This window comes from Capsicum annuum, chromosome 5, assembly GCF_002878395.1.
Source record: "Capsicum annuum cultivar UCD-10X-F1 chromosome 5, UCD10Xv1.1, whole genome shotgun sequence".
In the NCBI taxonomy this organism is placed as follows: domain Eukaryota; kingdom Viridiplantae; phylum Streptophyta; class Magnoliopsida; order Solanales; family Solanaceae; genus Capsicum; species Capsicum annuum.
Genome location: NC_061115.1, coordinates 218658819 through 218681452, shown reverse-complemented (window position 1 = coordinate 218681452; position 22634 = coordinate 218658819). Strand labels below are relative to the sequence as shown.

The 22634-nt window shown below is 37.2% G+C and overlaps 3 protein-coding genes and 1 non-coding gene across 4 annotated transcripts; 1 reads left to right on the top strand and 3 right to left on the bottom strand.

Annotated features, from left to right (window-relative positions):
- The first annotated feature begins 609 nt into the window (after positions 1 to 609).
- Positions 610 to 5196, top strand: LOC107871328 (glutathione S-transferase DHAR2-like). The gene is given in 6 exon segments (NM_001325008.1): positions 610 to 722; positions 2402 to 2492; positions 2599 to 2742; positions 3848 to 3965; positions 4068 to 4208; positions 4896 to 5196. Coding segments are annotated over 6 exon segments (639 nt in total). The 5' UTR covers positions 610 to 664; the 3' UTR covers positions 4983 to 5196.
- A 1110-nt stretch (positions 5197 to 6306) lies between these two features.
- Positions 6307 to 8562, bottom strand: LOC107871329. The gene is made up of 3 exons (XM_016718234.2): positions 8429 to 8562; positions 7374 to 7479; positions 6307 to 6863 (listed from the first exon to the last, which is right to left on the bottom strand). Exons 1-3 carry the CDS (start codon positions 8459 to 8461, stop codon positions 6700 to 6702), a joined length of 303 nt encoding a protein of 100 aa, XP_016573720.1. The 5' UTR covers positions 8462 to 8562; the 3' UTR covers positions 6307 to 6699.
- A 3073-nt stretch (positions 8563 to 11635) lies between these two features.
- On the bottom strand, positions 11636 to 11794 carry LOC124899182. The gene has a single exon (XR_007056305.1). It is a non-coding gene; the product is annotated as a U12 minor spliceosomal RNA (small nuclear RNA).
- Positions 11795 to 13314: 1520 nt separating this feature from the next.
- On the bottom strand, positions 13315 to 22414 carry LOC107871327 (probable sulfate transporter 4.2). Its single transcript, XM_016718231.2, has 17 exons — positions 21733 to 22414; positions 20704 to 20752; positions 20077 to 20278; positions 19441 to 19609; positions 18741 to 18806; positions 18547 to 18654; positions 17859 to 17966; positions 17693 to 17758; positions 17212 to 17272; positions 16977 to 17104; positions 16464 to 16505; positions 15679 to 15795; positions 15188 to 15239; positions 14690 to 14828; positions 14439 to 14527; positions 14140 to 14216; positions 13315 to 14056 (listed from the first exon to the last, which is right to left on the bottom strand). The coding sequence occupies exons 1-17, from the start codon at positions 22099 to 22101 to the stop codon at positions 13739 to 13741; spliced, it is 2160 nt and encodes a 719-aa protein (XP_016573717.1). The 5' UTR covers positions 22102 to 22414; the 3' UTR covers positions 13315 to 13738.
- Positions 22415 to 22634: the final 220 nt, after the last annotated feature.

Sequence of the window (22634 nt, the reverse complement as noted above, 5' to 3'; positions counted from 1 at the left end):
TTAATAATTCTAATTTACTTTTTATCCTATTTTTTTTAATAGTAGCTCTACTTGTATCCTACTTTTGTTATAAATGTATCCATCAAATCGTTAATATGTGATTTATATAACAATAAAAAATAAAGACATAGCTCGATCCACTAAAACTCTCACTATACTTGAAACTAAAAAAAAAAAAAAAACTCAAATTATAAAGATATATTATACCAATTTTATCTTATATTTTCATAATAAGTTCTAGGTAAAACGAAAAAGCATTAATAAAAACAATACAAACATAATACAATACTTCATCAGTTTATTTTTACTAGTCATTTTACACTTCATTAAAATCAAATTACATAAATTGTAATAATATTATATAAGATAAAAGATTAAAACTTATAACATTATTATATAGTCTTCGAATATCAAAATTTTAAATATTAAACTAATTTATTTTAATTTAACTTTGTATTTTAACTATATTGACTTTTATAAAGTAAAATGAATATTTTGAAACAAATATCTACAGAACATCCAAACATAGTGTTAGGACATGTGTAAAATGCTACTATAAAAGGGACACCTAGTACACATGACTCTTCCAGAAGCAGAAAGAACACACTAGATATTTTTTGTGAGTGTTTTATCTTGTTGAAGTTGCTGGGTTGATACTCAAATAATGGGTGTTGAAATCTGTGTTAAGGCTGCTGTTGGTGCACCTAATGTTCTTGGAGACTGTAAATCTCTTAATCCCTTTGATTTATATACTTGCCCTTTTTTTGTATGTATTGTTGTTGTTTTTGGACATTTTTTCATTTTTCATGGGGTGGGGGTTTCAATTTTTATGAATTTTTGGTGGTTTCTTGATTCTGAGGTACATTTAGCTAAAGGGTAGTCTAAAGACTGTTGTTTTAGTTTTTGTGTTTGGTGGGGTGTGTGCGTTTTGGTTGGGAGTGGGGAGGTAATTCTTCATGTGTTGGTTTCAATTTTTATGAATTTTTTGGTGGTTTCTTGATTTTGAGGCACATTTAGCTAAAGGGTATTCTAAAGACTCTTGTTTTAGTTTTTGTGGAGGGGGGGGGGGGTGTGTGTGGGGGGGGGGGTGCAATTTTTCATGTGTTGGTTTCAATTTTTCTGAATCTTTTGATGGTTTCTTGATTTTGAGGTACATTTAGCTAAAGGGTATTCTAAAGAATGTTGTTTTAGTTTTTGTGAGTGGGGGTGTGTGTGTTTGGGGGGCAATTTTTCATGTGTTGCTTTCAATTTTTATGAATTTTTTGACGGTTTCTTGATTCTGAGGTACATTTAGCTAAAGGGTAATCTAAAGACTGTAAATTCATGTGTGTGTGCATGTGTCTCATTTTTGGGGCAAATTCATGGGGTTGGTTTCAATTTTTCTGAATTTGTGACGGTTTCTTGATTCTGAGGTACATTTAGCTAAAGGGTATTCTAAAGACTATAAATTTATGAGTGTGCGTGCACGTGTTTGTGTATGTGTGGTGTTTTTGGGGAAAATTCATGAGGTTGGTTTCGATTTTGCTGAATTTGTGATGGTTGCTTGATTTTGAGGTACATTTAGCTAAAGGGTATTCTAAAGACTATAAATTTATGTGTTTGTGTGAGCGCGCGCGTGTGTATGTGTGTTGTTTTTGGGGCGAATTCATGAGGTTGGTTTCGATTTTTCTGAATTTGTGATGGTTTCTTGATTTTGACTTACATTTTAGCTAAAGGGTATTCTAAAGACTGTAAATTTATGAGTGTGCGTGCACGTGTTTGTGTATGTGTGTTGTTTTTGGGGCAAATTCATGAGGTTGGTTTCGATTTTTCTGAATTTGTGATGGTTTCTTGATTTTGAGGTACATTTAGCTAAAGGGTATTCTAAAGACTATAAATTTTTGTGTGTGTGAGAGCGCGCGCGTGTATGTGTGTTGTTTTTGGGGCAAATTCATGAGGTTGGTTTCGATTTTTCTGAATTTGTGATGGTTTCTTGATTTTGACTTACATTTTAGCTAAAGGGTATTCTAAAGACTGTAAATTTATGAGTGTGCGTGCACGTGTTTGTGTATGTGTGTTGTTTTTGGGGCAAATTCATGAGGTTGGTTTCGATTTTTCTGAATTTGTGATGGTTTCTTGATTTTGAGGTACATTTAACTAAAGGGTATTCTAAAGACCATAAATTTGTGTGTGTGTGAGAACGCGCGCGCGTGTATGTGTGTTGTTTTTGGGGCAAATTCATGGGATTGGTTTCGATTTTTCTGAATTTGTGATGGTTTCTTGATTTTGAGGTACATTTAGCTAAAGGGTATTTCTAAAGACTGTTCTTTTAGTCCCTGTGTGTTTTTGTGTCGTCGTCGTCGTTTTTGGAGAAATTTTTCATGCGTTTTTCTGAATTTGTGATGGTTTTTGTGATATTAAGGTCCCTTTAGCCAAAGGGCACTTCTGACATTGGAGGAAAAGAAAGTGCCTTACAAGATGATCTTGATCAATGTTAGTGACAAGCCCAAATGGTAAAATTCGAAGCAAATTTATGTTTTTGGTTTGTTTGTTTGTTTCAAAGATTACATTTTTTTCGTTCTAACCGTGAAAAACTGTGTTGTGGGGTTGTGGTTTTAGGTTCTTGGAGGTGAACCCAGAAGGGAAAGTTCCGGTGATCAATTTTGGTGACAAATGGATCCCTGATTCCGATGTCATTGTTGCGCTTCTTGAAGAGAAATACCCAAATCCCTCTCTCGTTACTCCCCCTGAATTTGCCTCTGTGTATGTTTTCTTCCTACTTCTCTATGTGTTTAAATAAGTTTCTATATTGTCTGCATTTCTCTCTATCTCGACTAGTTCCATACGGATACCTGGCACCAACACCACGACCACGGATCAGGTAATTCTGTCCACCAAGGCTAGGATGTATCTCCAGATTTGATCCCGAGACCTCACGGTTCTCAACCCACTTCATTGACCACTAGGTGATACCTTTGGGTGCGGCATCTCTGAATTTGCTTTAAATTTTAGTGTTTTCCGTTACATTTTCTTTTTTGAAGAAGCGAAATGGTTATTATTGTGTTTCATATGTTTCACCCTTAGATTAACATCTTAATATGCCAAGTCAAAATGGACATTCAATATGGATCAGAGGAGTGATCGTTTTGTTTGTATATTGAGCGTTCCTTTTTACAGGATTGTCTCTATACCGCGTTTATGTCATTTATCATGGTAATAAGCTAGTGTCTTGGCACCCAAGGGGTTGGTGTAGCTGTCAATGAAGTGGTTGAGAACCATGAGGTCTCAGTTTCAAAGCCCAACATAGACTAACAAAACTCTAGGCGATTACTTCCCATCTATCCTAGCCTTGATCGACAGAGTCACCTTTGGAATTAGTCCAAGTGCGCACAAGTCATATGTTTCACCCTTAGATTAACATCTTAATATGCCAAGTCAAAACGGGTATGGATCAGAGGAGTGATCATTTTGTTTGTATATTGAGTGTTCCTTTTTACAAGATTGTCTCTATACCGCGTTTACGTCATTTATCATGGTAATAAGCTTGCATCTTGGCACCAAAGGGGTTGGCCTAGTTGTCAACAAAGTGGTTGAAAACCATGAGGTCTCAGTTTCAAATCCCCGCATAGACTAAAAAACACTAGGCGATTACTTCCCATCTGTCCTAGCCTTGGTTGACAGAGTTACCGGTTGCTGGTGACAGGTATAGTGGAATTAGTCGAGGTGCGCGCAAGCTGGTTCAGACATCACGGTTATCAAAAAAAAAAAGAGAAAAAAAAAAGAGAAAGGCTAGCGTCTTTGCTGTTTCTGTTTCATTTCATTGATGTCGATGGGTGGAATATCATCTGTAAATTGTTTGGGGTTGCAGGGGCTCGAAAATATTTCCTACGTTCGTCTCATTTCTGAAGAGCAAGGATTCTAGTGACGGTACCGAGCAAGCTCTGCTAGATGAATTAAACGCTTTGGAAGAGCATCTCAAGGCTCATGTATGTTGTTTTTCATCGAACTGGCGTATATTCTTAACTGTAACTATGCGTCTCTCATTTTTACCACAATGTTAAACTTCTATTGGTTGTGAATTTCGTCAGGGACCATATGTCAACGGGCAGAATATTTGTTCAGTTGATTTGAGCTTGGCCCCAAAACTGTACCATCTCCAGGTGGCTCTTGGCCACTTCAAGAAGTGGAGTGTGCCTGAAAGCTTGAGTCACGTGCATAATTACATGAAGGTATGCACTCCTGTGTGCGCGTCCGTGTCTGCTGAGAACATTTTTTGTGCTGGCGTAGAGACTTTACGGAGATAATTAAGCATATTGTTATGACGGGGAAGTAGAGACTTATAGTGGATTTGACCGCTCGACTATTACGCCAAATGGTATTCATTCTTCTACGTACAGTACAGTACAGTAAGCCAATGAGTGGAAATGCTTTTTGCGTAGGAAATAGTTATCTCGAAACTAAGAACATGAATTCCTAATTGAATAAGAATTTCATTTTACGATTTATTTCTTGGAAGGGATGTAGAAGCGTGAGTTTTTGCTTTCTTTGCGCCGAGAGTCTTTCGGAAACAACCTCTTTACCTGACAAAGGTAGGGGTAAGGTCTGCATACACTCTACCCTCCCCATCCCACCCCAGACCCCAACGTGTGGGATTATAATGGGTATATCGTTGTTGTTGTTGATGTAGGTGTATTGTGTGTATTGAAAATACGCTGTGCTGTTTCATTTACACGAAGAAGAATTTTTTCGGACAGCTTTTTCTGGCTTCGTTCTCCTTATGGAACGCCATTTTTAGTGTAGTACAAACTTTACATTTGTTGATTCTATTATGAAACAACAACGCAATTGCATTTTCTTTCGTTCTCTATGTTCGTATACGCCTTTGCTTGTGCTAAAGATGTCATGTTCTTCTACAGTTGCTCTTCGAGCGTGAGTCTTTCCAGAAAACCAAGGCTGCAGAAGAGTATGTCATCGCCGGGTGGGCTCCTAAGGTCAATCCATGAACCGACCCAAAACTATAACCTCGCGTTCTCTCGGGTACTTACTTGTTAGCAGTCCGATGGGCGCAGTATTATGAATGTAATCTATAGTAAGACCTAAAAAATCGTGGTCGGTGGATCGATCTTCCTAGTTCTGTTCCCTTCTGTCTAATAAAATGAGTTATGTTCTGAAACTCGTATTATCTAATGTAATGTGTTGGTTGTTAGTCTTTTGCTTGAGTTTTTCTTATATCAACATTCCTTTATTTTAATATATGGTCAAAAACACACTAGAACTATTCACTTTTTCGCGAATTTCACAACCGGATTACTTAAATGGTGATAGTTCAGGCTGGAAAAGGAAACACGCTAACAGTTGGGATGTGAAATTTGCAGTGTCTATATTAAATTTTCAAAACAACATTATACTAAAAGCTTGTGCACTATACTAAAATATTAAAGAGCAGCCCAGTGCACTAAAGTTACAGCTATGTATGGTGCTCGAGGAAGGGTCCCACTACAAGGATGTATTGTACGTAGTCTTACCTTGCATTTCTGTCATGTCGTAGCCCTACCTTGCATTTTGTCAGAGGTTGAAGGTTTGAACCTGTGACCTCCTGGTCATATAACAACAATTTTATCAATTACTTCAAGGCACTATACTAAAACATTATACTAACTAAATAGTTTGGCTAAAAAGAGGAGATAAAGCATTTAGTACCCCTAGCTATGATAAAATTTGTTACAATGTGTTTAAATTTCACTGGGGTTTTACTATCTCTTTGAACTAAATTTTAGCATATTTTTGTCAATTTTTTTAGCTGACGTGACACATAACAGTTTTTCATGCACCTCAGGTGTTTAACTTCACGCGAGGTGCTACATTAGCACAAAAGGGTGATAAAAATACATTAAAATTGAGTTCAGGGGTAAGAACTTTCGTAAAGTTGGGAGTGTCGTAGCAATTTTCGCCATAGTTTAGGAGTACTGGATGTTTATCTCTAAAAAGAGGTAAATGATCAAGGTGAAAGTAACAAAGGGCATGCTTGATGTAGTGTGTAGAAAAGTGAATAGTGATGTTCAGGTTAGTTTGTGTTCACGTCGAGTATTTTCTCGAGTCATCCCTTCTTCATTGATTGTTAAGTCACACCTTAGTCAAACCCAATTAATAAAGGGTTACTGTAGGTTGTGGTGCAGTGGATGAGGTTGCTCCATCCTTAATCAGAGGTCGAGGGTTCGACCCTGGGCATAGAAAAAACTCTATTGGGAGCGCTATCTCCCGAATAGGGCCCTACCCGACGCGAATTCGGATTAGTTGGGCTCCAATGCGGGTACAGGACAACAGATGGAAAGAAAGAAAAAAAAGTTAACAACACTTTGTTACAACACATCCCTAAGATTTTGGCTCATTAATACCAACTTGGGATTTTTGGGAGTTGATTCAATAAGCCTATTAAGGTTAGCACATAGTACTATTACCCGTCTATGTTGCTCGAACTCTCTAAAATGTTGTCGTATTCACGTCAAAAGCTTCAACAATGTATTACTTCTGAAGGATCTGACGTACACCTGACGAACATTTTTGAAGAATCCGAGCGATAAAGCTACCATCATAGTTTTGACTTTTGATGGTTACGCCACCATGCCCTTAAGGTCTATATACGCGGCACATGGACTCCTCGAACCATGACATATTTGCTTGTTTGAACGTAATTTCTTTAACATTATAATCAACACGCGATCATATGTTATCTGAATTTTTAGTATGATCTCGATCCAATATCAATTTCTGGATCATTGTACTTGCCCCTCCCTCTACCTCTACCTCTATCGCGTGATTTTTGTTCTGTGATTTCGCGTATGCCTCGAAGAACTCTCTGTTCTCTTTCTCCAACTCATTCCACACTGCAAATTATAAATAAGATCGAAGGATTGTCAGATGAACACTCTTTGTTGGAAAATTTTACTGTGCATATACTATTAGGTTACAAGAAACACTATAAGGCAGGTTGTCTGTTACAACGGGTTAAAATATGTTAAATACTGTAATAATTTTGTATACTATCGTTGTATATGAGTTAAATTCGATGTAAAAGTACGAGATAAGCATCCTGTACCCCCGACCTATGATCAAAATTGCTACGACACACTCCAACTTCACAGGAGTCCTATTACCCCCGAACTCAATTTTAGCATATTCTTGTCACCCTTGGTGCTGACGTGACACTTTTGTTACATAAAATGGGGCCCACGTCAACTAAAAAGGTTGACAAAAGGCGTCACCTCAGTTAAAAAGGTTGACAAAAATCTGCTAAGATTTAGTTCAGGGGTACTTACCCCGTGAAGTTGAAGTGTGTCGTAGCAAATCTGGTCATAGTTCGAGGGTACTAAATGCTTTACTCTTGTATTACTAACCAGTAACAGTGATGACACGTTTGATATTTGCATGTTTGGAAAGTGCTTCCATGCATTCCTCTTTTGTCATGTTGAAAATTAGGCACTTCTCTATAAGGTGTTGGACCTAACATCAAGGATAATCAAGTTAGTCCACAATAAGAACAAACAGCAATAAATAAATAAATTAAAAAAAAAATAGAATAAATAGTTCGGTGTGTGAAGTATCCCGCGTTCACGACAGATCTAGGGAAGGACCAAATCCCAAGAGGATTATGATATAGGCAACCTACCCTGATGCACCCATCAATGACTGATTCTACGGCTCAAAATCATGACCTATACAAAAATAACTTTAGCATGCTCCAAGGCTCTTTTTCAACTATGCACGAAGTATCCCATGTTCACACGAGAGATCTAGGGATGGAACGCACCCCTAGGAGGACATGATATAGGCAACCTAGCCTGATGCAACCATCAGCGGCTGATTCTATGGCTCAACCTCATGACCTATACAAAAATAACTTTAGCGTGCTCCAAGGCGCTCTTTCAACTATGCAAGGCGCTTTTTCAACTATGCACGAAATATCTCATGTTCACACAAGTGTTGTAACCTGTGGTTGATTCCACGGCTTAAATCTATGACCTATATGTCATATAAAAGACAACTTTAATATTGCTCCGTGACGACTCTCCCTTTCTAATATAGAATCAATAAGAAGAGACATAAAAAGAACCCTTACAAATTACTTTAAGCCGGGTCTATCGGAAACAGCCTCTCTATCTTACATTTGAGGTAGTGGTATGGACCGCGTATACTTACCCTCCCCAGACCCCACTAGGTGGGAATATACTGGGTATTTTGTTATCGTTGTTGTTGCAAATTACTTAAAAGTATCATGATGAGAAGTTGATGATCATTCATAAGTGATCATAAATTAAAAAAACAAACTTTGTTGTACAGAGTTACTCGATATCTGTACTGGTGGAAGTACTTGAAATTCTCGCAAGTTGACTAGACACCACGATTATATTTATATCAAAAAGTTAAATAGAAGTATGAATCTTTTAATTACCATGTATATGTAAGAAGCAGGAGAATCCCCCATGATGAAATTAACATGTGATCTTCACAAAAGAAAGTTCAAGAAAAATATTATATGAGAGATAAAATGCACAAGAATAATATATATATTATATTGTATGATATAAAATCATGAGGTGAATTATATTATATAGTGTACAAAAAGAGGAATATAATAGTTGTAGGGCCAATATTCCCACGTGAAAGATAAATGCTAATTGGTGGAGAGGGGATTAGAAGAGATTTGTGAAATGACCACTTTTTTGTCTTGTAGTATTGTCATAGCTAGCAGTCTTATTTGTAGAATGTCGGAAACAAAATTTTTAGTAAGAGAATTCAGAAATAAATATATGAATAAATCGAAAAAGATTCAACGTCTACTATATATATTTAAAAAATAATTTTAACTATATAAATCGTATGATTTTCACCGATCCAAACTCCTCGCTGAAGGATAGCTCCGCCCCTGCCCACTTGATGATTTTGTCCACCTATAAATTTACGTTATGCTCGGGGTTCGAAGAAGGGCCGAATTATAAACGTTTATAGTACTCAGCCATATTCTGTATTTCTGCAATTCGAAACTGTGGCTTCTTGATCACATGACAATAACTTTACCTAGTTACACGGAAAAAAAATGAAAAGAATAATCGGCATTAGTGGTTGGAAAATAAGACATGCGACCTACTATAATAGGTTAAAGTATACTATCTAAATGGCAGTCTGGTGTACTGAAACTCGTGTTATGCAGAATCAGAGAAAAGACCAGACTACCAGTGGCGGATCTACTCTTTGCCGAGGGGGTTCATCCAAACCCCCTTCGGTGAAAAATTATGATATACATGCATGGTTAAAATTACTTTTTATGTATATATATTAGATGTTGAACCCCTTTGATTAGTTGGTATGTTCACTTATGAACTCCTTCGTAAATATTCTGGCTCCGCCGCTGCAGACCACAAGGCCTATTGTCGACCAATCGGCTTAAATATATACGCACATGTAAGAAACACATTTAAAATGCACACATATGATATCACACTCTATAATACCATTGTCAAGCAAGCCATGGTAGAGGACCAGGCAAAGTGTTTATCTAAAATTGAATAATTTAAATGATTTGGGTGGCAGTGACGAAGTCAGAATTTTCATCTTGAAGGTTCAACAATAAAAATATAAACTAACCGAAGGGGTTCAACATCTACAATATATACGAAAAAAAATAATTTTAACTATATATTAAATCCAAACAACAAACATCCAGTGTAAGTCTTATCCTAACAACAATAATATCCAGTGTAGTACCCCACAAAATTGGGGTAGGTGAGGCCCACAAAATGGGTCCGGTAAGACTCACAAAATGGTTCTGGAAAGGGTAGTGTCTGCGGACCTTACCTCTTTAAGACTGGAGAGGGTACCTCAGAAATGAGGTAGAAAGACTGATTATGTACCTCGAGGTAGCTACCTCAGAAGTGAGGTAAGCAAAGATATTGATTGCGTACCTCGAGGCAGGTACCTTAGAGGTAGAAAGATTGATTATGTACGTCTGACTTGCCAGCTTGATCACTTGTCTTATTTAATATTTTCTGACTTGCCAGCTTGATCACTTGTCTTATTTAATATTTACCCTTTCTTAGCGGGTGGTTTATGTCTGGTCCTTTCGGGTCGCCTGACCTGGGCTAATGGCGCTTCGTAATGGCTTGTCTGGAGTCCAGCGGCTCTCTAAGGCTTCGATGTACTAGTACCTTCCACCAAAACATAGCGAAGGATTCAGTGAACGTCTTGAAACTTAGTAACACAAGACAATTCACTAAATGGTTGTTGGTTTTACCGGAGGAGTCTGAAATCAATGTGTAACTGCTTGGGCATTGAGTCTTCCGCTGCTTGAGGAAGTATGTGAGAGGATCGATGTTGAACAGAAGTGGGGTTAAAGCAGCCAACAATGCATCCCCTTTACTTAGTATAATAGGGCTTGAAAGGCTGGAGAGTTTGAGATTGATTCCAATAAAGTGTTGTAACTGATTGTGTATTGTGTTGTATTTTTTGCAAGCTTTGGAATCTCATCTTATCTTATAATAGAATATTGCCTTATTACTCAACGTTCATACATCTCAATTTTTGTGACATTTAAAAATCGCATAAACAACGTTCATACATCTCAATTTTATTTATCTTCTGTTACTGAACACAAAGACGTTATAAATACAACCCTGCTTGTTTTACACATTTTTTACCCCAACAAATTCGATCCAAAATGGAGCCCCTCTCTACTTCATTCGAGGTAGTAGGGTCTTCTCTTTACTTCACTCATTCATTCGAGTAGTAGAGTCTTTACTTCATTTTCATTCATGCATTTGAGTCTAAACTGCATGCACTCTACCTCCATCCAGTAGTAGGGTACACTCTACCATTCGAGTAGTAGTAGGGTCTAAACTACTCTACCTCCATCTAGATTCGAGGTAGTAGGATTTTCGAGTAGTAGGGTACACTACCTCCATCTAAGATTCGAGGTAGTAGGGTTAATTGCATACACTCTTAACTCCATCCTCCGAGGTAGTAAGGTCTAAACTGCATACACTCTACCTCCGAGTAGTAGGGTACACTACCTCCATCTAAGATTCGAGGTTGTAGGATCTAAATTGCATACACACTAACTCCATCTGAGGTAGTAAGGTCTAAACTGCATACTCTACCTCCTCCATCCAAATAGATTCGAGGTAGTAGTATCTAATCATAACTGCATACTCTACCTCCTCCATCCAAATAGATTCGAGGTAGTAGTATCTAATCATAGGGTCAAGTGCATACACTCAACTCCATCCAAATAGATTCGAGATAACTCCATCCAAATAGATTTGAGGTAGTAGTATCTAATCATAGGGTCAATTGCATACACTCTATACCTCCATTCATCTAAGATTCAAGATGTAGTAGTATCTAATCATAGGTCAAATTGCATACACTCTACCTCCATTCATTCATCTAAGATTCGAGGCAGGATCTAAATTGCATACACTCTTAACTAACTCAGATACCTTCACCTCACTCATACCTCCATCCAAACTCCCACTTCATGAAAAATACACTAAATAAAATTAATTTTGAAATTTGATCTTAAATAAAGAACAAAATTTTATGTTGACATCTGATCTTAAGTTTAAACAAAATTTTTGTACTAAAGAACTGGGGGTGGGTGTTTGGGAGGCCAGCACAAGTGAGTTCTGCAAAGTAGGCAGCGTCAACACTCGGCCAGCCTATAACCCCTCCATAAATTCTTGCGCCATTTGATGTGTTTCATTAGCGCTGCGGTCAGCTCTCACCGCCCGCTTTGTTTTCCTTACTCATTAGTTTAAGGCAAGTTTTGAACGAACATACTTTCTATCGTTTTATACTAAGTTATATTCAACCATAATGTATTTGTCCTCGATGTGGGAGGGACTCTTTTAAGTTGTTTTGCTTTGGTTAGCTTGACTTTTGCAAAGTATTTTCTCTCTCACTCTTTTTGTTTTTTTGGGGGTTTGGAAAATACTACACTTGAGTCGAAGGTCTTTAGAAAATCCTTGTGATCGGGTCCTTTCCCGGATTGTGCGTATAGCAGGAGCTTAGTGCATCGGGCTGCCTCTTTTGAAGGAGAGTTTTGGAGTAATTGGTAAAGTTGTTGTTATGTGACCAGGAGCTCACGGGTTTAAGGATGGAAACAGCCCCTTGAAGGAATGTAAGGAGTGACTACATACTATATATCTTGTGATCGGACTTTTTTCCGGACTCTGCGCATAAGGGGAGCCTAGTGCACAGGGCTGCCCTCCCTTTTTTTTTTTTTTTTTGAGCCGAAGATCTTAAGTTCTATGTATACTCTGCCCTTTCCAGACTCCACTATTGAAATTACATTAATATGACGTTGCTCTTTTTAGTAAACCAACAACAATTACAATTTACGACGGCATATTCAGTGTAGTCTCATAAGTGAGGTCTGAGAAAGGTAGAATGTGTATGAAGATCTTAACTCTACCGTAGAAGTAGAAAGACTGTATCTCATAGACCGTTAGCTCAAGAAAATTAAAAAGGAAAATATTAATAGCTTGTTTAGGGTGGGTTATAGGAAATTAAAAGTGTTTATTTTAGAAAATTGAGGTATCTGGTCATGTTTTTGTTTTTGAGTTGTAGAGGAAACTCTGTCTAGAAGTTGGGAAGAAAATAGTTTTATTTTTTTTGTAGAAACGCTTGTGGGATCTTGGCCAAACAAAACTTGTCAATCTAATATTGAAAAGTATTTTTCAAATTGATTAGTCAAAAGCAAATTGCTATTCCCCAAAGGTATGTCTTTCGCGGAAAACAGTTTCCTAAAAATAAGTACTTTATTCCTTACTTATTTTTTAAAGTTCGATAAATAATCGTAAATTAAAGGTAGGAGTGTGTAGGAGTGTGGGGTGATGGAGTAAGGGGCTATGGGGGTGGGAAGAATGAAATGCCACTTGTTAAACTTATTTTTCGTACTTCTACTAGAAAAATCATATTCCTCATTTCTATTCTAAATTTGACCAATCAAAGATGGACCACGACAACAACATAGTCAGTATTGCTTTTACAACATTCAATTGTACAGTATATATATATTTTTTTCGGTAATCGTGATGTTCGAGCCAGCTTGCGTGCACCTCAACTAAAATTAGGAGATATCTGTCACCTCCCACCAGCAAAAATTACCAGATAACTCAGTCCACCAAGGCTAAAACAGATGGGAAGAAACCACCTAGTGTTTGTCACTGTTGAAAATTGAACCTGAGACTCTTGGTGATCGCCCCAACTATATTGAACCACTAGGCCACACCGTTGGTTGCTTCAACTGTACAATATTTAGGTCTGGGATGCAAATTGAAATGATATAAACAATGCTTTTCTTGTATTTTATTTCCAGTATGATGTAAAGAAATTTTGCACCTGGCATCTGATTTACAAACTTGGGGAAGAATGCCTATCAGCCAGGAAAAAGATACAAATGACACTTAATTACATATAATGAATAGCTTTGTCTCTGTTCAAATAGGAGACTAAGCTAATTACAATCAATCAATCAAATCAAACCAAAGTCTAGTTGATCATCAAGGCTTCAAGAAGTAGCTCTAGTTGAGAGTTGGTATCCTCGGAAAGAAGAGATTCGCGGACACCAGATTCGAGTTCCAGGTTGAAAGAATTTGTCTTTCCATCAATCAGTCAAACCAAAGTCGAAAAAATTGAATATATATAGGACATATATATATAGGACATACATACCGATACATCTTGGAAGTAGTCTTTATATATATCAAGTCTTTTTTGACATGAGTGGCTCTAGTTGAGGATTGGTATCCTTGGAAAGAAGAGATTCTCGAACACCAGATTCGAGTTCAGGTTGAAAGAATTCGTCTTTTCGTTGATTGAGTAGTCGCTGGAACAGGCTCGGTTTGTTTTCTGCCAAAAAGTCTTGTGCCTTTGGAAATTCAGTTAACCTCTGAACATGCTGAAGACAAATTTGAACAGCATCATGGACTCGGACAAAGTACCACTCCTTGCCGATCAGATCAACCACACCAGCTTTAGCCAGGGTCAGTAGAACATCGCGGTTGGGATTGGAAATGGCTAGCTGCAATATGACACGTGTTATTGTAGGTTGGAAAGTAAGTTCTAGGATATAGAATTTGAGATGCATGTTTGTGCAGTCTCAACCTGAATGTCTCGTGATTTATATTCCTGATGGAGCTCTTTCAGAGCTTGAACAGCACTGGAGTCTATATACGTAACAGCTGGAGTAGACATGTGAACTGTGATTAGTACGAAGAAACAAATAGTAGATATAGTATGCTCAAACCTCAAAGCGTTATACTTTTCTTCAGCTTTAACGTTAAAAACTAGACAATACTATTGTCTAGTAAGATAAAAGATAAAAGAAGCTTTAGCGCTACTAAAGCATAGGAAGGGAAATAGGGATGGTAAGTTAGTAATGTGCCAACTCATGGAAAACTTACGGGCCATCTCAAGGATCACAAAATAAATTCTTGAAACTTCTGGTCCGCGACCTTTAGATTCTTCTTTTTCAATTTCATATTCTCGTAACCTGTGAAAGAAATAAAAGACATTACCGTGACATGTAGGATATGATTTGCGGAAAGCAATAGAACCTTGACAGTTTTAGTCAATGTTTCAGAAATACTGAATCAAAGGAAACAAAATTGATGTCCTGGAAAAATAAAGAAAAAGAAAGACAAAGTGTTCTCACTTGTCTTTTATGTAACTTGTGTTGGCAAAGTATATAGGCGCATCAATTCGAACAATCACAATCCCGTTGTATGTATATGCTTCAGGGTATTGTTGAGTATTTCTGTAAATAGTAGTTCCAGGAAGACGCCCCAAGACAGCTGAAAGCAACTCATGTCATAAAAAATTACATTAATTTTTAAACATCAAGTACTTAATTGTCTTGGAAACTTTGCAGTAAACAACTAGAAAAAAGAAATGCTTGTAAGGACTGAAGTGTCGCCAAGAAAATGAAATATACAAAAGAGGGATGAGAAACACATCCAGATAAAACATTATATTGACCTGAATATTTAGAAGACACAGATAGGCGCCAAAGAAAAGCGATGGCAACACGAAGAAGTCAATGATTCATTTACATGAATAGTGTTATGAAAAGCTTGGAATCGCGCTGGCATTGAACATATATTAACTAAGTAAATGATTCAATTACAAGGTAGGGATTATTTCAGAAACTCACCAATATGCGGATTTGCTGATTCATGGATAACAAAAGCAAGTGATACACCAACCTGTGAACAAATAAGACCAAAAAAGATGGCAACCTGAGTTTATCCTAGATCATAAATGTATTTTTCCAATATAAAAGTTATCAGCCAGAGTATTGGCCTCTATTAACATCTTCGCTACATATTATCAGGTTCTTTTTCTGGTTATAGAATTAGAGCAACAGGTCTTTTTTCACTCCCATTATGTCAAATTTCAAAATAAACAAGGCACTGGACTTCAAGCAAACATTGCAAAACATTTCAATGATCATCGAATTTAACTTTAAGCATATGTGAAGTAATTGTACTTTGAACAACGTAAAATTGTGTAACTAGCATGGAGGCTAAGCTTGTAGCGACAAACAGTTGGTTGAACAAGACAGATAGTCCAGCGTACAAAGAAAACTGAACAGACAGAAGGAAATTAAAATATGTTTAGGTCTGATTATAGATAAAAACTAACCCCAACAAGGACACCAATCTCTATGCCTAGAAGCAAGGTTGTCATGCAAGTAATAGTCCATAACAGAAAATCTTTCTTGTCAACACGCCACAAAAATTTAGCCTCATCATAATCCACCTGAAACGAGGAAAAATGGAAACAAGAATATTACTTACAATCTGAACATGGTATTTGCTGCAGTTGAAGTTCGGTTATCTGTGCTTAAAGTGAAAAAAACAAAGTAAGTGAACAGGAATCATAAAAACAATTAGGGAAGTGATAACGAAGAGCTGATTCAACAAATTATAAATGCAGATCCTCAAATGATCCTTTGACAGCTGAAAGACTATTACTTTCTCTTCATCTTCCATATTATACTGTATGACTCGATATTACATTATCATACAGCAATAATCCCCAGGGAAGATATCAATCAGTGTCAGGACAATCAAAAAATGAACTGGGAAATGCTCCTATAACAATTACTAATTAGCCATAGTGAAAAAAAAAAGGGTAAAGATGCAGGATGTTCTTCCCTTGCTGGTCAGTACTTTTACACCAACCTTTTAAAACACATCATGCAAATACTCAAGCAAGCAAACTAGATACATCAGGGAACTATGCCATGATAAACACAAATGAAGCATGACTGAGTAGTAGCTGATGTATTTAGTTACGTTTTGCCGATGTTGTTAATTTCAACTAAAAACTATATCTGCCATACAGAGAAGTCCATTCAAAAGAATGGCAACCTTGACAATATAAAATGAAACATAGCATTTCGGGGTAGAAGATGGCACACATACCAGTCCAATTACAGCAGATATCACAATCGCAGCCAAAGCACACTGCCACAGCAATACAAATAAATAAAAACAGTGAGCAGTGAAAGAGTTTAAAATATCATAACTAAGACAGGAAATTGTCAAATGTTGAACACGCAATTGTAAGCATGCAATAATGAAAAAAATTAGGAGCATGAAAAGATCTACAGTGTCCAACTTCCTAGATCATTAATACCAAAATGTACTTAAAACATCTTTTTTTTACTCTACATGCTAAGCTCCAACAAATTCCCCACCCCCAACCCAGGAGTCCAATAGTGGCCCTTCCCAATTTTGCTCCATCAGGACTCGAAGCCCAATAGGTTATCCTCCGGCGTCATAATTATGATTAGATCCCATAGCATACATTACAAATTGGAGCCAAGATAGAGGCAAAGAGACAGGAAACACTGCTCCAAATGCTGTGAAATTTGAAAGCAATCTAGTTACAGACAGTCAGGTGAAAACTTTACACCCTCAAACAAATTCTTTTACCTGAGGTATGTATTCAAATACAGGAGTCAAGAATAATAATGCACATCCCATTATAATTCCCATAACAAGCCCTGACAAGCCAGTTTTTGCTCCACTTTCATGATTTACAGCTGATCTAGAAAAAGAGCCTGACATTGCATTACGTAAAAATGAGCTTTCAAAAACCAGCTGGGAGAAATTTTGGAAAGATACAAATGTGAAATTGATCAAGCCACATAAAATATTCCAAACTCACCTGTCGTAGGGTAAATTGAAAAGAATGAGCCACAAATGTTGGCCAGCCCAAGACCAAATAACTGTTACAACAACAGAACCACAAGAAGTTCAGTACAAAGTGTTTCGATATCGCACAAGGCTTCTTGTAGTTGTTATACAGTGAAAATAGAAGCAGGATAAGAACGAAATGAGTCCAGATAACATTTATAGTTTGAGTGGAAATTGGTAAAGAACTAGGTAGTGATCAGAAGCTCTAAACAAAAACATTCAGCTAATGGTGGAATGTAGGGAGAAAAGAAAAAGGTAAGATGTGCTAAATATGAACATCTAAAATGTAAGCTACACAAATTACAAATATTTGGGGCAGAACATATCACTTGACTTGTACACAGTAAACAATAGATCTTGCTCAATCTCACAACAGACTATAGATAAATCAAACTTGTCCATAGAAAATAAGTGAATAGCAATTCCTGCGGAGATCATCGAGAGTTACATACCTCCTGATTAGAATCCAACTCATATCCATTCTTTGCTGCCAGTGCCTTAGCAATCCCCACTGATTCCTATAAGGTTGGAAACTGGTATCACTTATCTCAAACAGATTGTCGAGCCAAAAGAATAATTAGAAACGGACAAACAGTGGATGCTTAAATTCTTACTTACCAGGATAGCAACACCAGTAATAAGAGCTGTCGTAGGGACCAAAGACTTTATATGCCCGAATTGCTTTGGTACAGAAAATTTTGGCAGCCCTTGAGGTATATCTCCCACCTAAATCATCGCATAAACATCTTTACTGCTAAAAGTTCCGTCATTTCACATCATGTGGTGTAATGAATTATGTGAATGTTTTTAAAGAACAAGAACTCTAGTGCAACAATCTTTTCATGATGTAGGTTCAGTATTTCAACCAAAGTCCTGTGAACACGGAGCAAGCATCAATTCTGATTTTCAGTCATATGTATGGATCTAATGAACACAATACCCTATTAGGGAATCATGTTAGCTGACTGGAGCATTCTCAATAGTGCATAATGGAATCTAGAACACTGTTAATAAAGTGAGACTGACAGACATACGAAAACGGCCATATCAGCATGCGTAATTCTCTAAGGTAGTGCTCCAAGAATAAGCCAAAGTGGTTGACATCACCAGCTTTGTCTTGCTGACTCTATGTTAAAATTAATTTATGCAACTGTCCTTCTCAGTCCCATCTGAGGAAAAAAGTGGCAAATGTAACTGAAGTCCAACATTACTGTGTTCTCCAACTAGGTCACATATAATGCTTTTTAGGCTAATTTCAGATTCAATTCCTGCAGTTCAGGTTGAGCTTAATTCATGTCATTCTCACCAACGAAATTGAAGGTGGATGATAGATTTTCACAAAAGCTGTACCCAGAACAACAGCTGTGAGGGGACCAGCTGCACGCATAAACCGCAAGTACTTCCTTGTTTTTCCCTGAAGAGAAAACATTAAAACATATAAACCTTCATAAAATCAACAAAAAATGTATATAACACACATGAAAATGTTGCAAGATTTACCAGGTGCTTCATGGTCAGAAGAATAGCTAGCATCAGTGAGCCCATAACAAATGGGGGCCACGAGAACTACAAAAAAGAAAGTAGAATTAGCCTTGAAACAATGAAAAACATCTTGCGGCGATTAAGTAAGGAATTAACTAAATGACTTAAAATAATGGATGGCAAATCGGCAATTCTCTTGCCTTCTTTTCCAAATCTACTCTGGGAAAGGCAAAAAGGAAAATTTGTTGACTTAGAACTGCCTGTTTAGCAGCAGTTTCCGAGTCTCCAACAAAAAAGATTCAAAACCTCTTTGAAAATATTCAGCACTAACCCCTACACCTAACTTATATTACCTTCATCACTAGTTCTTTCAATGAATGTCCTCTGTCTATACATGACTGAGAGGCGTCGCTCTACAGGCCATATAGAATATTTTCCATTTATACAATCTGCTAAGCTTTGACTAAAATCAAAAATCCACCCCAACATTAAGGTTATCCAGGACAATCATCATAAAAGCTAAGTAGACAGGTACATCAGCAGAGAAAATTTATAGTCTCATGCAAGTTCGGGTCATCAGTGAATAGCATGTTGATCACCCAAAAGAAATAAATCAAATATCCAGTCTGCATACTTCGACCTAGATTACTCAAGTTTAAATTTATCTTAGCATGCATAAAGATGGAGTAACCTGCTAATGTTTAATTCTGGAAAGTACCTTATGTGCTCCGGAAATTATACTTTTGACTAGAGGTATAATTTTGCTACTCCGTTCTATTTCATAGCCCAAGAAATACTTCGCTTCAGACAAGGCAATGACAAAAGCAGAGGCGGTTGTAAAACCAGAAATCACAGAGTGGCTGATGAATCGTATGAGCCATCCAAGCCTAGAAAGGAAATGATACTAGGAATGAGACATTTAACAAATTGAGTCAGAAACAAAACACAGATGCAGAATCTTCAACTAGTTCGCAAAACCAAGCAAGGGATATAGAACTCATCAGAGCCCAAGGAACATCAAAACGGCACATTAATTGCAATCACTGTCAACTCTTTAAATGCTAAAGCAACAAGTTTCCAATCTTACACGGACGCCAATATTTGCATCATACTCCTCTTAGGAAGTAGTTGGTCTAGCTCAGTGTTAAGCATGGCCTATGTTACAATCCCCTTTGCTATGAATGATTTCAATCAGTCGAGCTAGAGCATGGTGAATAAATTCTCCTAGAAGCCACAATATTGTGTATTTATAAGAGATGATGGGCATGGATTATCACTGTGACCACAAGACAGTATGACAATCTAGATAACTCAAAGTTTATCTTAAGAAAGAATCAAAGATTAAAAGAAGTACCGCAACAATGCCATTGTGCATTCCAAGATGCCAACCATAAGTGCTAATAGTATAGCGAGCTCTGTGTATAACTTGTCTGATGGTTCAACTATGCTGCTCAAGACATTTGAGACTAGAAGGGACGTCAATGCAACTGGACCAATTGCAAGCTGACGAGATGACCCAAATATGGTGTAGACAAATATAGGGATGAAACCAGAATCTGTTTATCAAAGTTCAGATTAAGAAAAGCTATAATTATGAAGGTAAACAAGTAAGAATAAGATAAATGACTCTGTACTTACTAGAATCAAATGAACATAGCTAGGAAACAAAGGTTCATAAACAACTAGACATTCAAAAAACTCTGGATAGGTCAGGGCAATTTTAATCTATATAGATTTTTCTTGCAGACATGGATGTAAATTAAGAAGGAATGGAAACAGTGCTTCAGAGAGGAGAACTTTTGCCTTCTTGTTTCGAAAAAAGGAAATAACCTTCGCACCTAACGCAAAGCTCCATATTTGAATCAAGATTTACTTCAATTTCAGCATCAGTATTCAAAGGTCCTCAAGAACAGTATTTGCTTCACTGTTAAATGAATAAAAAGAAACCTAACAAGAAAATTAGCTCCAATAGTGTACTTACAAAGTCCATATATGGGTTGAAGCCCAGCCAGCTTTGCGTAGGACATCGACTGTAAACATAACATAATCAGTTAAAAAGAAAAATGGATATAATTCATTCATTCTCATTGAAAGACCAAAAATATCTAAAAAAAAAAGCACACTTGACAAGCAGTCTAGTATAAGATGATAGCTCATATAATGCTAAAGACCAACAGTTGAGGTGTGTTTTGATATTTCAGGTATGAAAATTGAACAAATGATAGTTGAGGTGTGTTTTGATAAACTGTTGGTGATAGATAATTCAGATAGTAAACTCACATAATTCAAACTCGAAAAATCAAAACACAGTTCAACTATCAATTGTATTGATTCAATTTGACCACCTGATATTTCAGGTAGGATAGGAAAACTGAACAAATGATAGTTGAGCTGTGTTTCGATAATCAGATGGTGATAATTCAGCTAGTAAACTCGCATAATTCAAACCCGGAAAATCAAAACACAGTTCAACTATCAATTGTATTGATTCAATTTCCACACCTGAAACTTCAAGTAGGATAGGAAAACTGAACAAATGATAGTTGAGGTGTGTTTCGATAAACAGTTGGTGATAATACAGCTAGTAAACTCGCATAATTCAGCTAGTAAACTCCATAATTCAGCTAGTAAACTCACACACCTAATAGTTCATATATGAAACTCGAAAAATCAAAACACAGTTCAACTATCAATTGTATTGATTCAATTTCCCCACCTGATATTTCAGGTAGGAAAACTGAACGAATGATAGTTGTAGTGTGTTTCGATAAACAGTTAGGTGATAATTCTGCTAGTAAACTCGCATAATTCAGCTAGTAAACTCCATAATTCAGCTAGTAAACTCGCATAATTCAGCTAGTAATCGCGCATAATTCAGCTAGTAAACTCCATAATTCAGCTAGTAATCTCCATAATTCAGCTAGTAAACTCGCACACCTGATAGTTCAGATATGAAACTCGAAAAAATGATAATTCAATTGATAATTTGACAAATAATGAGCAAATATACCTGAGGAACAAGCATGACACCAACAGTAATACCAGCCATAAGATCAGGTTGTAAGTATTCACGCACTTTATACGTGCTCATCCATCTATAACATGGAAAAAATAGCTCTATCCATTCCTTCCATGTCATTCTTTTCATTCTCGCCTTCCATTTCGCTACAACCGAACCCGAACCCGAACCTGAACCCGAACCGGGAGCCGAAGTGGACGGATGTTCTAACGGTATAATTTTCACCGACCGACTGCCTCCGGTTGATATCGAAGTCGGAGAAGGAGATGAAGATGAACCGAAATGATCGGAGGAATTAGTCGTTATTGCTGTAAGGTTTTGGAAGCTCGGAGATGCGTATGTTCTGTCCATTTTGGACATCGGAGCACGGCGGCGATCGTCAGATCACGGCAGAGCGCCACCAGGAAGTGGCGGAGGAGAAAAATCTGATTGGCGGGAAAATTACGAAGGCAGTTGGAAATCGGAGCACGGCGGCGATCGGCGGAGCACGGCGGAGAGCCACCGGAGGGAAGAAAGGTGATTGGAGGGAAATTATTGGCGGTTAATTGTGGAAGAATTTGATAGTCAGAGTACGGCGGAACACGGTGGCGGAAGGAGGAGGAGTGCGGTGGGGTCCGCCGGAGGGAAAAACTATAACTGAATTTGGCACATGAGATGAAGTGAAGGGAGAGCTGACCACTTGATGTATATATATTGACTTTTAAAAAAATAGATTTTCCAAATACAGAGAGGCTAGTGTATACGCAGATCATATCATTACCTTCAAAAAAAGTAGGGAGACTGTTTTTGATAGACCCCAGTTTAGGACCGATAATAGTACAATAAACTACAAAATATAAATGCGTATAGACTAGTATATTATGAAAAATAAACTAACATCGGTATCCATAAGG